This window comes from Necator americanus, chromosome III, assembly GCF_031761385.1.
Source record: "Necator americanus strain Aroian chromosome III, whole genome shotgun sequence".
In the NCBI taxonomy this organism is placed as follows: Eukaryota; Metazoa; Nematoda; class Chromadorea; order Rhabditida; family Ancylostomatidae; genus Necator; species Necator americanus.
This window is the reverse complement of record NC_087373.1, coordinates 10,820,234-10,836,700: the sequence shown is the minus strand read 5'-3', so window position 1 is coordinate 10,836,700 and position 16,467 is coordinate 10,820,234. Positions and strand designations below refer to the sequence as shown.

Sequence of the window (16,467 nt, the reverse complement as noted above, 5' to 3'; positions counted from 1 at the left end):
TTATGAGGTTCACATCCGCTTACCTTCGTTTCACTTTCGCTCATGTTTAGAGTTTTTATTTATAACGAAGTTCCTGGACGTTGCTGGACATGAGCTAGTGCTCTTCTAATTTACAGCTAGAATTATGGCGATGCTTGCTTTACCTAGCTCTGGTGGGACCTTTGCGGAACGAGATGATCAGGTATGTGTACATCTATTAGCTATCCTTTATTGTTGCTTTCAAGTTAAAATAAAAGAAATTTTCGTCCAAGTGGTTCTGATCACTTTTGAAGATGGGACGTTCATACAGTTTCTAGCTGGAGTTGGTCTTTTCATCTTGAAGAAGTCCAGAGAGGACAGAAGAACCAGAGGGTTTTGTAAGAGACTTCTCTTGGAGTGGTGCGGTGAAACTGTCGGTTGCAGACAAAGCGGGACCCATTGCTCACTGACATTTGGATCGTAGAGATGAGCAAGGGTTCCACTTCGATCGCAGCGGATAGATTCATTCGTTCACGCAACTGCGATTGGTTTCGGGTCGTTTTGACTACGTAATGTTGTTAGAGGTGCTCAAAAATTTTATACAAAGTACTTTTTGCAGTAAAAGTTCTAAATTCCAGGTCCTCGTAGATGCCCTTCCATATCTGGATACGGAATACAACGATGCAGACAGGCAAACTGCTCTGAGATTAATTGATCAGGAGTGCAAGGTTGTTGTTTTAAAAGAATTCATTGATGTTGTTGTCGTTAAGCTTCCTCAGCGCACTTCATTTGCATTCACGAGAAGTGTTAATTTAAGAATTCGAGGATGAAAATTTAGTTGAGAAAAACACAAGTAGGGGATTCGGGGCTTGCATCTTAATTATTGGAGATTTGGCTGAGCTGACGTTGTTAATTGCTACTCTAAGTGGATCAAAGCCGGACATTTTAAATGGAATTTACCTATGGAGAACTTTCACGGCATTATCATCCTCGTGGAGCACTTCTTTAGTCAGAAGCCGTGTGAATCAGTAAAAAAATACATGCAAATCTTTTGCCACTGTTACTACGTTTTATTTTTGCGAGTTTTTTACTCAGGTCCATCTTCTTTGAGCTTTGATCAATAATTAGGATCATCCTGCGGCGAATCAGCTCGCATACTCGTACTATAGAGTTCTCTGTTTAACAGTAGTCAGAACTAAAAAAACAACGGTGTTTCTCCATACTTTTTGATATTTTTTGGCAGATTCAGTGCGTTCTGTTCTTGCGTCTGGTTCAGTTTGCAGTACGAAGATTCCTCTGACACAGGCACGCCTTAATTTTGTAAAAATTGATAAATTAGGAAGATATTAGTGTACATGTGTTTTGGTGTCTTCTAGGAGGCTGTTAATATTTTACTTCAAAAAACTTTAACAGTCACATAAGAGGTAGTTAAGCATCCAAACACTTTCTGGTTTCTATTGTACAAGTTTGGATTCGATTTGAAACCAAAGTGCTTTGTGCGATATGAGTGACATGTCAGCAGCATGATCCTCAAGAAAGAGAAATAAAAAATGAAAAAAACTTCTCTTTCAGGAGTAAAGATAATGATGCAGTAAAGGTAAATAGCAGAAAGCATAGGGAACAAGGATTGCACATTTTCAGTAGTGGACGAGGATATCGGCGATGTTCTCCTTAGGAGTTGATATCTACAGTTTATTTCCTACAAAGACTCATTTCAAAATGATGCATTACTGACAGTCGAAGTAAAAACCAGTCAACTGCTAAGCTGATTAGTGGGTTGGGTAGCGCACTTTCATGGTTTCTTACATGGGACTTACAACAGCAAATTCTCTTGATTCACACCTTGTTATGGATCCTTCTTTTGGGTGAAATGGTTGATCAAGTTACTATGATCAATTTTCAATGTTATTTGGAACGGATGTAAAAGCAAGAGAAGGATTTCTGCGGAAAATATTGGTTAAAACTGTGTAGGGACGGAAATTAGTGTACCATTGATGTCGAAGTAGGTAAAAATATCGAATATTTATGGATTTAACATTTGTTTTAGATTTTTCGACCCACCAAGAATTACCTGAAACATCTTCCTGTTCCGGATTTCGATGTGTTTCTCACGCCGTGTATGTTAAAAGAACATGCAAGAATGTCAAAGAAGCAGGTATGAAATGTGTATTTTATGGTTTTGAGAAACAAAAGTTCGCTGAATCTTTATTTAAGGAGATGCCAAAGTTAGATATGAGTCGATGTGAACTCCCGTGCCCATCTGGTACATCGCGAGCTGGAGATAAAGTTCAGTGGAGGAAGGTATAGTATAATACATCATCAGTAGTGTAGTCCACTTTTTGTTGTTTCTCTTGGTTCAGTTCTACTACTTATGTGATTTCACTGAATTTAGGCTATAAAGAACGCCAAGGCTCAAAATGAACATCTGGTGATGCGGCAGATCAACCTCGAACTTATGGAAGATTATGCTGCTGAAAGTTATCTGCGAAGAAACAGGGAATTAGAACAACTTTGCACAGAAGCCGAACGGGAGCTTAGAAAAACCAAAGAACAGGTGGGGACCAGATGTCGCCTACCAGATCTTACTTGATTAGATGTTCAACTGGTGATTTCTTAGGTAATGGAGATTCATGCAAGGCGTAAGATGGCGCAGTTAGATGCGGGAAGACAGCTAAAAGAACTCGAAGGTAGTTGGGTAGCTATGGTCACTAACAACTACAGGTTTGTTTGTAGCATTATATTACTAATACATTGCTGTGCTACTGTTTTATATGATCCACTTCTTTATACGATCTGATTAAGATATTTGCATCTAAGTGTTCGCATTTGGCAATCTTTTTATATGAATTTTTGTTCGTAGTTAACTTGTGCTACCTGTTGCTACTTGAGCTTTGAATACAGTCCCGTGTGAACTACCCAACATTATGGCGGGGCCATAAGGACATGAAGCACGGTGCATTTGCGTAAGTTGCTGCGGTCGAAGCGGCGCGATGGAGACAGCAGCTGAAGTAGGTGTGGGACCGAACACGAACTGCAGCAACTGCGAACGGTAGTAGCAGGGGACCTCACTCGGTCCTAACCGCTGCGCTCCACCGCGTCGTTTCGAGAGCAGCCTTTTACGCAACTGCACCGTGCTTCATGTCGTTTTCGCCCTCCTATACCTTTCCATACGTCTCCTGTTCATAATGATCTTCAATGTGAAAAATCGGAATTTCAAGCAGAACTGGAAACATTCTGTGTATAAGTAGTTTGTTATTTTGATAGATGTCGCAGAGAGCAACTGGTTTCATGATTTTTCAAGACGAGACATCACCCGTGTGTTTGCACTCATCAGTATGGTACTATTGTTTTTTTCTTTCGTTTATTTGTGCTTATTTAGACATTTGATTAGTAGAATTCTGTTAATCAAAACAGAGCAACGCAAAAAAAATCGATGCCGCTAAGGCATGAAGCTTTTGCGGTGCTAGCCTAGTCACACACGGCGAATTTCCACTGCTACAACTAACAGTCACTGCTCAGCCGAGTTTAAGAGGAAAGAGAAATGAGATTTTGAAGAAACTGATTGATGTAGTTTGTGAAGGTTTGTTGTAAGTAAAGAACACTGAGCCAAGAAACTAGTTAAGATTAAATACTTTGAAACTAACGGAGCTTAAGTGTTTCGAAATATAGCAGTTAAAGACCAGAGTAATTCAAATTCGCACGAATGGAATTGTTACCAACTAGAAAGCGTAGCATAGCTATTAGTAGAAGTAGAAATCTAGATAACTCTAAACCCTGTGTTTGCAAAGAATGTGTTTTGAATCTAAAATTTCTAAAAATCTGTAAAATTTTTATCGGTTCTAATAGTTTAAGATAAGTTACGACATGTACCTTCAACAAGTCTTCGCAAAAACAGTAGATTTGGTTAATGGTTAAGAGAATAATAGTTGGAGTTGAATCATTTGTTTCAATTTTGAATTTAAGGCATCCCTTTTCTTTTCTCATTTGATTCACATACACGTAACATTACGTTAATATATAGTAAAAGTGCAGTGCTGTGGAATCATTTGCTGGATTAATTACTTATTTTAACTAAATTCAAGATTTTCTTGTTTGACAAAACTTTGCGTTATTGTTATGCACCTCACAGTTCGTTTCAACTCATAGTGATGCAGGCAAACCTCTTCATTTTAGGGGCTGACCACATGTATCACTTAAAAGCATCACCCCACGAATCTGAGGTGGTACGGATTTCAGGTGGAGTATTCTTATACGGGATAGTAAATTATGGAGGGGGTGATTCCGTCCATTTCTTCCTAATTGCAGTAAGAAACGCTACGCGTGCAAGGGTGGCGCGCTGCAATAGAAGGCATCGTAGATCGCATTTGGGGGCTGGCTGCTTGCAGTGATCCAGGGAGAGATGAGCGGAACCACCCCGGTCTCCATAATCTACGACCCCGTATACGGATACTCCACCTGAAATCCGTAACACCCCAGATTCGTGGTATGCTACCTTTAATCAGTTTCAGCGAATAACAAGAATTTTAAGTTTTTATTATGCATTTTGTGGCGTATAACTTTAAATCTAGCAGTTCTTAGCTTAGCCTTCTTCGAAAATGTTCGTAGTGTTCCATTGAGCTAGATCTCAAATTACAGGAGTTTGGAAAAACACTTGAAAATGCACTTTCCATATTTGTTTGTTTATTTTTTTCTTATATTTGTTTCCTATCTCTTTTTAAGAGCCGTAAGTATGCTTCAAAAATATTAGATATCCTCTTTGATTTTTCTGATCTTGGACCATTTTCACCTCGTTGACCCCTTCTTGCCTTTCAAGATGGCACCCTCATTTTGATAATCTCGCATCGCTTCACTTATTTCATTTATTTGTTTATAATTTTCTATGCCAATGCTGTTTCGCCCGTACATGACTCTACAGGTCCCCCCCTCCACCCGCGTTGCGCCGAAGCAAAATCTGCACCTTTGCACTGAATTACTGGCTTGTTGCGTTCACGTCCAAAAGAAAAAACCGGAATAAACATCCTTGACATCATGTTGCAATGCATCACTTTTTGAATAATCTACCATGAAGGGAATTTCTGAAACTTTCACAAGCAGCTTGTACATTTGTCGCTCTTTTGTTATTCATTTAAAAAAAAACCATTGTAGTGCCTACATGTTTTTGAGCGATCCAGCATAGTAAAAAGAAGTGATTGTCAAAAGGATAGTGCTTTCGTTACTGCCGACAGGTCGCCATCAGTAATAACTACTGTTTGCGACATTTTCCTGATAATCGGCAGTTTTTCAATGTTTATTTGCTGTTATGTAGCTCAGCTCTCAGCTTTACCGAAACGCTTTCTTCTCCATCCCTTTGCCGCCTCATCTTTCAATAAAAATTAAGTGTGACATGATCTCAGTGGAACGCAAAACTTTTTTTTCTGAATATCCAAATATTTTAGTTCTCATCTCTTCCCAAATGACCCCTTAAAATCAGCTAGAGTTTTTTTCTTTTTCTTGAGATTTATAGGATCCTCGTGAACAGTATGCTATTCGACGATGGGGGCTTTTATCAGAGTATCAGAAAATCAGGGAATGTAGAGGCAGCGTATCAGGAAATCAACGAAGTTGAGATCTCTCGACCAATTGATGCGGGGCAGAGGAATAATTTATGAATATGAGAGTGATCACGCTCAGTTCTTTTAGTAATCAAGAAAAGGTGTGGAAAAGGCGCTGTGGGATTCCCAAAGATACAACTTATTACGTGATTGAAAGCCGGCAACTCTAGCTGTCCAACCTCCACAATCCAATTAATACAACTAAAGAAAGCAGTAGAAGTTCCCCACTCCAATGTTAGCCAATGATAGCAGACGCGTTGGACGAATTACAGTCGTACTATTACCCGTAATAAGTTGCATCGTTAGGTAGACTTGATCACACAACTTTGTTCGCTTTCTTTTTGATCAGTAGGTTGAATTGGGCGTAATCACGCTCAGAATCGTGAACTACCACTATCTATTCGTGGATGGATCACACCTTCGTCATTTTCATAAGGTGTTGTCTCTTAACTGTCATCGTTCATTGATCAATTATCAGTGGATGTTTGTAATCGATAGTGATATTTATTTTCAGAATGGAACTCGCTAACAATCAGTTGGCAGCAACAAATGCTCAAATGGCAAAAAGACTACGGATTGATCTGGATGCGTTGGAGAAATAATCGTTGAGATAATCTTTTTTTTCTTATGATCTGATCTTGTTGTCTTTGCAGCCTATTTCTTTTCAATTTGTTTCATGAATAAATCTTGTGCCAATGAGTTCTTTCTACATAAACATTCTGATGTCGATTAATAGCGTTCCATGCTTAGAATGAGAAAAAAACCTGGTTTTTATTCTTATTTCTCATTTATCCTATTTATTTATACATTTTTTTTATTTCTCTAGTGCTTCAACTACATGATTAATGTCTTCGAAGCTATCGAACTTTCAATGTCCAGGATATCAGTGGTCGGAACGATGGTAAGAGTTGGATGAGTCATTCTTATGAATGTTTTTCGTTTTGTAGCTTGTACTTGCATGCGATAATCATGTTTTATGAGATGTTAAACGTGAATGGGTCGTATTTTGCTAAAATACGTGTGATCAGATGGGCGTGCACCTTGGTGCGACAACACTGCTGTAAAGTGTTTCCGCCATCTCGCACATGCCATTCGAGCCGCCCGTTTTTTTATCCTTGATCATCGCTTTTTTTCAGTAAATAGAAGAAATGTGAATTCGCTACCATATAATGACGAGATTCGTGTTCAATGTTTTGTAGGGGTTTGGATTCGAGAAATAAATGAGATGATTTCGCTTAATATAATTTTTAGAATATTATTGAATATGTGAGTATTACGGCTTACGGCATCTGAAATTTCGATGCTGTAAAAAAATATTAAAACATTAGAAACCTAAAAATTCTTGATTCTCGTCTCCGATAGTTCGGCAATTTCCTTTTTGCTTCCTACGGATTATTGGGATTTCTTCCGTGTGGCTTTAGGATGATGTCTGCGCGACAGTGAATCTTGTTCATTCGCGCATGTCGTGATCACTTTTTTGTGTTTACTTTTTTTTCGGTGAATCATGTCGTATACGGGATGGGAGACTACGGAGGGGGGTGATTCCGTCATTTCTTCTAATTGCCGTAAAAACGGCCCGGAAGATCGGCTTTTCGTTTTGGCGCACCATTTTGTACAAGAGGTTCGATTGGGCGCACCGTCTTGTGCGGCGCCGTTTGGGCCTTTTTTACGGCAATTAGAAGAAATGGACGGATCTCTTCCGTAGTCTCCCATCCCGTATACGAATACTCCACCTGAAAATTCCACCACCACAAAATGGGGGGGCCGCTCCCAGCATCGTAGAGATGATTTGTTAGTGGATAATTTCTCTCCATTTACGATGCTGCAAGGTTCGTTGGATGGTTTCTTCAACTTCAGCAAGGTTAAAATAGGTTAATTTTAGACAAATTATTTTTAGGTTTAAGAATATAAATCAAACTGAAATGAGTTTTAGTTGGGAGTTTTAGGTATGATGAAAGGGTTACCTACAGAAGACGAAGAATAGATGAAGAAAAGATAATGATCATTTTGTAGAGTTGATCAATTCAACCTCGTTATCATTATTCACCATAAATTGAGTGGCTTCCTTTGCCATAAGTGCAGTACAGGACCACGACTGCTACTTCATTCAGACTAATTTTTTGGTGCACTTGCCTTCTCCAGAGCCTTAAAGGCATCATACCACGAATCTGTCGTGGTATGGATTTCGCAGGGAAAGTTTAGATCTATTGCCGTAGATTGCAGGATCAGGCGTGATTCCGCTCATCTCTCCCTAATCGTCCTAAAAAAACGGCGTGGGAACCACTGTTGTTTCTACGAGATACGTTAGAATGCTCCTTTATGTGGACGTTCCCGTCCTCTCAGCAGCCTATTCATAGGTTTTGTTTGAATAGGCAGTCGAGGAGAATCCACTGAGAATCCCTCTGACCGCTGCGCAGCTGAACGCGGCGCGTGTACAGGGATGGGACTAAAACGCCGGTTTTTTTTTACGACGATTGGGGAGAGATGTGCTGAACCACCCTTGATTCCCAATCTACAACCCTAACTCTAGCTTATCATCTCGCGGATCCCCTCACCACCTCAGATTCGTGGTATGCTGCCTTTAAATGCATCGCTCCACGAAACTGGGGTGGTACGGGTTTCAGGTGGATTATGCCTGTACAGGGCCGTAGATTGTGGGGAAGAGGGTGATTTCGTTTATTTCTTCGTAATCGCCGTAAAAAATAGCCCCGAAGATGCAGCGCGTGCACAAGGCTGGCGCGCTCCAATCGGACTCGTCGTAGAAAATAGCGCCCCGGAGCGCTCGAAGGGGCGAAATCTTTGGGGGCGTTTTTTTACGACGATTAGGAAGAGATGAACGGGATCACTCTCTTCCCCACAATCTAGCACCCCGTATAAGCATAACCCGCCTGAAACCCGTACCACCTCAAATTCGTGGGGTGATGCCTTTAAGAGTAATGTGTCCATGAAGTCAGTTTGCCGTTGTGCAGTAGAATTATTACGTTCGCTGTAACTTTACTATAATAATAAATAATGGTAACGATAATCACATATGGGTCACTGCATGGGTAGAATTGCTGATGATGAATAAATGATCCCATTTATATTAAGATTACGCCGTGCATCAGAGTTTGCTAGACATGTTTAATGAGAAGGTCGGGGAGTTTCCTTTTCCTCTGGATCAATGTGTTCCTCTTTTCTGGTCATTCCGATTCTGATTCCGGGCTCTCTCTCTATTCTTCTCTCTTCTTTTTTCTTCAATTTCAACCAGACTTTTCTGTACATGCCAATACGTCAGTAACTAAATTAATGTATTACTGCGCTTGAGTAACTACGAGGAGCACTGTTAGAATTAATAGTAGTACCACCATTTCTGTCTCCACAAAAGATTAACAAGAATTCTAAATTGAATTTTGACCAATTTTCTACTTTAAAAGTGATGTAGAAACTATGCAAAAATTTCTGCTCTGGAAATTATATATAGTTATGCTTACATTACATTTTTCATCTTTTCCCCTACAGTATCTTTAAAAGTGAAATTAGTTTGAGAGTAACTAAACGAATAGCTAGGAGTTGGAACACGGAACATTTCAGTTTGCGTAGACACTTGAAACATATCTGCTCGCGAAATCACCAGATATTGTAGGCGCAAATGCAGCTGCTCTCAGCTGTTTTTTTCTCTCTCAAAAACCTTGCTAGGAATTCCTATTTAAATATTTGAAAAGATTTTTTACTACCTTAAAGGCGAAGTTTTCTTCGAATGGGAATTTTATATTCCACTTTCAGTGCTAGTGTTTTCCTGATTCTGACTGTAAAATTCACCAATCGAACGAGAAGTGCTATTATTATTCATGACATGGAATGAACAAAACCGCTTATTCACACCACGATAGCATTAGCTATATAACAACGAGAATCTATCCGTAAATAATAGGGTTCTCGGATTCATGTGGTTTTAGAAGTACATTGGCTCGTTTTCTAGAGAAAAACCGTCGATAATGTCTTGATTGTATGTACTCCTCGGATTACGCAAATTTCCCATCCGCCAAGTTGGAATTGGGCTTTCTTTTTATTTTTAGGAGAAGGAGAGGAAACTATGTAGATGACACGTACCTGCTAGGAACTGGAGCTGAGATATAAATGAGAATTTTTCTAAATTATTCAATTTTTCAATTGAGCGAAATCACGAGAACACTAATCCATTTCTAAGATAAGCGCTAGTAAAATCTACGTTCTCTTTATTTTTTTATTTTTCCTTTGGACCGAGAACAAAATCTGAGAATTTGTGACTCGAGAATCTTTCTTTTGTGAATGGTTTTAATGGTTTCTTTAGTTTTTTTTTACTTTTTTTAAAATTAATCATTTGCAGTTTTCTTCTTCATTTCTTTCACATCTTGTTGATTCAAGTTTTATTATATATCTAGCTCCCAAGAGGACGAGGTGGCGATGTTTGATTTAAGGCTTGATTTCCAATCATTAAACCCTTTTTGTCCCGTTTTTGATTTTAATCGATTGAACGAGAATAGAATTCACATAGAAAATACAATGAAATCTTGCAGTATGATTTTGTTTGGAAGTGTTCATATCACAGCTGAAACAGTTCGCGAATGAAATCCTAAACCCTAAAGTACCCCTTAAGGCTCTTTCTTTTAAAAAGTATGGAAAATGGGTGAAAGATGCAAGGAAAGTGGTTTTTCTCACGTTTTTTTTTTCTTGACGGTAAAGGTAGGTGACTGGAAGCAGAGAATACCGGGCGCAATAGGCGCAATAGAAACTTTGCATGAGAACCAACAATAGAGAGCTTTTTTTGTAAGAAACTATTAGTGAGATGTGGAAGAGTAAGTGATGTAAGTGGTTTTACGTCTAAAACAAATTCATTATGCTGTTTTTAAAATGATTTTTTTTCGAAATTACTTTATAGTTTCTTTTTTTTTTGTTCATAGTCTTCGTTTTTTTATCATAATTTTTCTTCACTTTGTCCTCAGCGCCCTCTGTTTCTTTAATATTGTATTTTATGTATTTTTTTACGCGATTGAATATTTTTCATAGATTTTGAATCACGTGCAAATATGGTTTCTAACCAGTCGGAAGCAAAAATACAACTTCGCAAGAATCATTCTCTCATTATCAGTTATGACCCTTTCTTCTTATCTACGGTTTTGGTATGGGCGTCTTTCAAGGACAAATTTCGGGGATCGGATTGTACCGTGTAATCTGAACGATATACGCGGACGTGAATTCCTCTGTTCCCTGAAAAAAAATCTGCATGTTTTTTTCCCTAAAGTTCATTGTGTTCAACGAAGCGGGTTCGCTTTTCCTTCAGCCTGTTGTTGAAGGAGCAATAAATTCCAGTTTTTATTCCATGGTTCTGCGGAATTTTCTTTTCGTGGAACTTGTTTCCTAACCTAGAAGAAGTATCTACTCGAGTAGATGGTGTTGGGTTTCATTCATTTAATGCTTATCGATCTATCAATCACGCTATTTGCCACCTCCGCCACCCATCATGCGCCCTTGAAAGTGCGCATCAGTTCGTTTTTTTTTCCACTGTCACTATCTTGAGTGTTCGTTCGATGATTTCCATTTCTAAGTCATCTTAGTGAATCATTTTGATATTTCGTCCGTGACTTTCAGATATAAAGTGCGCATTGAAATGGTGACCATCGTCTATAAATGGCTGAGATGCTGTGCCATTGAAAGTCCTCACACCAATTTCGGAGCGCATTGGAGTCGTTTCTTTCTTATTTCGACTTGAAAGTCTTTTTGAAAATCTTCCCCGTTGCTCTTCGGATCTAACGAATTCATCTCTTGACAACTTGAGATGTACATACTACGTCCCTTTTAGATAGATTTCACCACCGAGAGAACTTTTGAATTTCTGAAAATTCCCTCCTAAATATTTTGTAATAAACTAAAAGTAGATGAATTCTTTATAAAGTGGCAGTTCTATCGTTCTACAAGTTTTTGCAGAATCTTACTCTTGAAATATCAGTACTTCCTTTGTTTTATCGCTATCAACAACACTTATGTACCTGAAGAATACACGTCAATAAATTAATTTCTAATTCAAAATTGTGAAAAAATCGTTTTTGTCAGATTTTGTTAAGTATTTTCCTTATGGTGCATATGTTAATTTAGTGGATCCTATTAGGTACTGTCGCGAAGTAGTAGTTTACTAAACGTTGCTATGAAGGCTTATGAAAAATGGTAATTGAATTTCGAAGAAAATTCCCTATTCTTTTTTAAATAGTTTAAGCACCTTTTATTAATCTAGCTGAACACAAAATGAGCCTATCCTTCATTTTTAATTTCTGTTTGTTTTTTTTTTTTCAAATGATTTGGCACAGGAGAGTTTAGTGTAGGGGAAATTGATTAAAGGCATCACCCCATGAATCTGAGGTGGTACGTATTTCAGGTGGACTATTCTTATACGGGATATTAGATTAAGGAGAGGGGTGATTCCGTCCATTTCTTCCTAATTGCCGTAAAAAACGGTCCGGAAGACACGGCTTCGAGGGTTTCGGTGCGCTACTTTCTACAGCGATTCCGATTGGAGCGCGCCAACCTCGTGCATGCGCCCCATCTTCCGGGCCGTTTTTTACGGCATTTAGAAAGAAATGGACGGAATCACCCTTCTCTCCTAACTAACTCGTATACGAATACTCCACCTAAAATCCGTACCACTTCAGATTCGTGAGGTGATGCCTTTAAGTGAACTCTCAGTGAATCGTGGAAAATAGTTGTTAAATCGCTTCTAATCACTATCAGTAGTGCTCTGTCATTATGGACAAAACACGTAATCGATTTAAAGCTTATTTTTCTTCTTCCTTAACAGCACATAAGTTTCTCTTATTCAAATTTTTTTATTTGTACTTGTCAAAATTGTCAAAACCATTACATTTTGCACTGTATCCAGTCTTTAATTCTCTATTTCCGGTTTCAAGTAAACTTTGTTGTCGTTAAATGTCATGGATGATAATACAAAAATAGTCATATACATAAATAATGTACAAAAATCGCTCAGAGACTATCTAATGTTCATAATTCTCTGTCTCTACGACTTTAGTGTAGTGCTGGAAAAAGGTGAAAGCTTTTAAAACCTCCTTCCTGTACAAGTGCCTCTAAATAATGCCTATTTTGGTGACAAGTTACTAAGCTTCAATTTGTAGCGATTCGAATATTTCTACTAGTAACTGCTCAATAAATCCCAGATTTTATTTTTTTTATTAGATTTCAATTTTTTTCGTTACATTATTACTTCGAATTTTCATAATTGGATTCTAAAGGCGATAACATTATGGAACGATTTCTGTCGTTATCTCGCATCAGCGTACGATGACTATCCGCACCGACATTCTTTTCGCTTTCGCACTGTATCAATCCGAAAAATGTTACGCCAGGAAAAGTTTGTTCAGTTGATTCACGTGATCGACGAAAACTTGGCAAATATTTGAACTTTGTAGAATTTATATGTGGCGAAGACGCAGTAGAATATACAACTTTTTGAGTGGGAAGAAAAATCGAAATGAAAAGTCGAAATTCAACCTACATACAAAGGAATTGTCCCGCTTTTGTCACTTTTGTTACCATTTCTTTTTTTTTTCTATTATTTTATCAATAATTAAGGTTTTAATTAATTCCTTCTCCCTTTATATAATTAATTCCTTAAAATTTAATTGATTCATTCTTCGTAATTAATTCACCTACTTAAATTATTGTTTCATCGTCTTTTTAATTTTTAGAAAAACCGTGCATTTATAGTGTCCAGTTTCACAGTATGTGTTTCTTTTTTTAAGATTTAAGAATCCAAAACTAAAATATTAATTACCGGCTAATTCCTTTTCTCAAGGATATATTTGCATTCGTATTATTTACGCACTTTCTCAGCAGCACAGTATAGAATTGTTCTCTTAAAAGCAAACCATTCCGTTCTCTTGGGCATGGATTGTCTGTGCAGACTGTAATTTCTGAAAAGTACTACGTATGCTCAATATCGGAATACCGGAAGGGTCCTACTTTATCACTTTTCTTTTAGTAAATATTCTCTATTATTATTTTTTTCTCTGACCAGAGAATTAAATACGGCTTCAGAGCTCCTTTTTAGCTTTTTTCATACACAACATCCGCTGCAACTTATCATGCAGCTCCGCACTTCAAAAAAACTTTTCACATTTCAGTACAGGGCGCTGCGCCAGACGCACCGCTTGCGCTCAGCTGAACACACTCAGCGCCGTATCCGTACTGTAATTTGTGGGATCATTCGAACCTTCTAGATTCTCTGAGATTAAAAGAAAACATTTACAAACAAAATAGATGCTGAAGTTGGAAAGGTGGATCGTTAGGTTTTTTTTGACGATCCACTTTAGATTAGCACTTTAGATCCCCTGAAGCTCCTCAGTAGGAAAGTGAGATGAATCCATAATAATAACAATGATAACAAGCGTAGTAAGTATAGTATATGTAGTAAAAAACAATATCCAAATGGACAGTAATACACAAAAATAATGAATATAAGAATAGAAGAAAAAGGAGCAATTAAAAAAAGATAAGAAATGACTAAAGTTATAATTTAATGGGTCAGACGTTGATTTTATTAGGTCTCCGCCTTTTGGTGAGATTCTCAAGCAACTCATAGCAATATATAAGTCCAATTATAAGAGCGATAAGTGTCTGAGACCAAATTGAAGTTATTAAAGACATCACCCCACGAATCTGAGGTTGGTACAGATTTCAGGTGGAGTATCCGTTTACGGGATCGTAGAATATGGAGAGCGGTGTGATTCCGTCCATTTCTTCCTAATTGCCGTAAAGAAATGGCCCGAAAGGTACGGCGCCGCACAGTGCTGGCGCGCTCCAATTGGACTCCTTGTGGAAAATAGTGCGCCGGAACGCTCGAAACCGTATCTTCCGGGCCGTTTTCTACGGCAATTAGGAAGAAATGAACGGAATCACCCTTCTCTAAATAATCTACGATCCCGTATACGAATACTCAACCGGAAATCCGTACCACCCCAGATTCGTGGAGTGATGCTTCAAGGCTAGCATACAGTAACCTATGATTTCTATACCTTACCATAACTGTATTGTACTCACGAAATTATTTTACATGCATGAATTGAGCTATTGAAAGGTACACATTGTGTGGTAGTTGGTTTATCTGAAACTAGGATTTTCTCATGTGTTTAAACTGGCTAAAGTTTTTTTCATCTTTTTTTCGAAAAAAAAAAATCGAAGGCGAAAATCAAACTGTGTGTCTTTTTTCAGATCCTGGTCAATTTTCGCCGCCCTTATTGCAGCACATTTTAGTTTTCGCTGTCCTTTTTTTTGCGTTTCCTTTCCGATTTCACATGCTGTGCTGAGGTAGCGCTGCTTTCTTATTTTTTCTGCGCTGTACTTCGGATATGCATGGGAGATTTGATGTATTTCTGACATAACCGGTGCTATAACCACTTAATATTTGTGTGTCGTCTTATTCAATGTTCTTTAATCGATTTTCCACCATTGATTTTTTTCTCAAAGACTAATTATTTTTTTGTTTACATATTTATGCACTCAAAAAAAGTACTTTTGATAAACAAAGCAAATATGATTATCATAGCCAAGAGGATAAAGGATCAAGTGTTTTGCGTTAATCAATCTGCCTGTGATGCACCAGGAGAAAATCGATAAACCTTTGACAATTCTGTTTTGAAGTAGAAAAAGAGAAAAAAAGCAGAGGACTTTTGAAAAAAAAAACAAGGGAACCTAGAAAACATACATGGAAGCAAAAAAAAGATTAGCAGCCACTTAAATATTTTCCAGAAAAGGCGATAAGTGATTCCAGTTCCCGGCAATTATTGTCGTGCCGCAGCATTCTCTTTTTTGTTTGTTTGTTTTTTTTTCTCTAAAGATGATTTGATATTTTATGAGTGTGGAATAGGCATATCAGAATTGCATTGATTTTTCAGTGGAAAGCCCAGGAAAACTGCTCATTCTCCACTCATTCTTTCCAATTTCTTGTCCTTACGGGTTTTTTTTAAAGTCTCCTTAAAGTATTGTCGATGTCGACTTGATTTGTCCAAGTGCTAGTTATTCTGCAGCGCTTTTTGATCTCCTTAGAGATTTTCCAGTCACATGTACATGTAGAATCGCTTTGTAATGATTCAGTGAGGTATGCGATCAACGGTCACATAATATTCACAGCTGTTTAATGAGAAAGCAAAAAAGTGCTTGAATACTCAATCAGTTTCTATTCTTCACTCTTTTTTTTTCGTTTCGCTCCCGCTCTTTGTTCTGGACAATTCCGAGCGTCCGCACACAAATCCACGGGGAATGAGCTCATAAAATGCGGATTGCGAAGGATGTTTTTTTTTTTTTGGCAGCGTGGATGTTAGCTTTGCCCGGACCATATGTAGATGATTGAGAATCTTTAGTTGGAAAGAAGAAAAACCACGAAACAAAAATTACCGCAGTATTTTAATTACTATTTTCCTCTACAAAATACAATACAGGTGGTAAAGTAACTGATATGTATTCGCCGGAACTCTGTGCAAATTTACAAATTATAGTTAATTTCCCTTCGTTTACGCATTTTTGTAACCATATATGTAAATATTTTGTTATTTATGTCATTTATTTTTTATTTTAACGCTTCCTCATAATCTGGTTGATTATTCTCTTCTTAGTATTCTTTTGGACTTTTCCAACAATTTTTCCTGTATTTTCGGAAATTTTTAATTTGGGGATTATGTCGAATGCACAAGTAAACAACTAGGTGAATAAATAAATAAGAAAGTGCTCATGTTTATTCCATAGCTGGAAAAAGATGTATGTATACTGACTCGTTGTTTCATTTTTCAATTTTGTAAGATAGCGTCGGTCCCAAGAAATATGTATGTATATGGATTTCTTTAGAATAGGATTTGAAGGTTTTGAAATTGTTTTTGAAATTTGAATTGAAAAC

General features: G+C 37.8%; 2 protein-coding genes across 4 annotated transcripts in view; both read left to right on the top strand.

The window, feature by feature from the left end:
* Positions 1-124: 124 nt before the first annotated feature.
* RB195_009215 (uncharacterized protein) lies at positions 125-6,151 on the top strand (the record flags this gene model as incomplete). Its single annotated transcript, XM_064196095.1, has 7 exons — positions 125-181; positions 597-686; positions 2,006-2,113; positions 2,173-2,259; positions 2,351-2,512; positions 2,576-2,679; positions 6,064-6,151. The coding sequence occupies 7 exons, from the start codon at positions 125-127 to the stop codon at positions 6,149-6,151; spliced, it is 696 nt and encodes a 231-aa protein (XP_064047240.1).
* A 243-nt stretch (positions 6,152-6,394) lies between these two features.
* Positions 6,395-16,467, top strand: part of RB195_009214 (uncharacterized protein) — a gene marked incomplete at both ends in the record, with an annotated part of 34,768 nt that continues 24,695 nt past the window's right edge. For all 3 annotated transcript variants that reach the window (XM_064196093.1, XM_064196094.1, XM_064196092.1), the window contains one exon: positions 6,395-6,450. In XM_064196093.1, coding sequence (XP_064047236.1) covers positions 6,395-6,450 — 56 coding nt within the window. The remainder of the gene's footprint in view (positions 6,451-16,467) is intronic.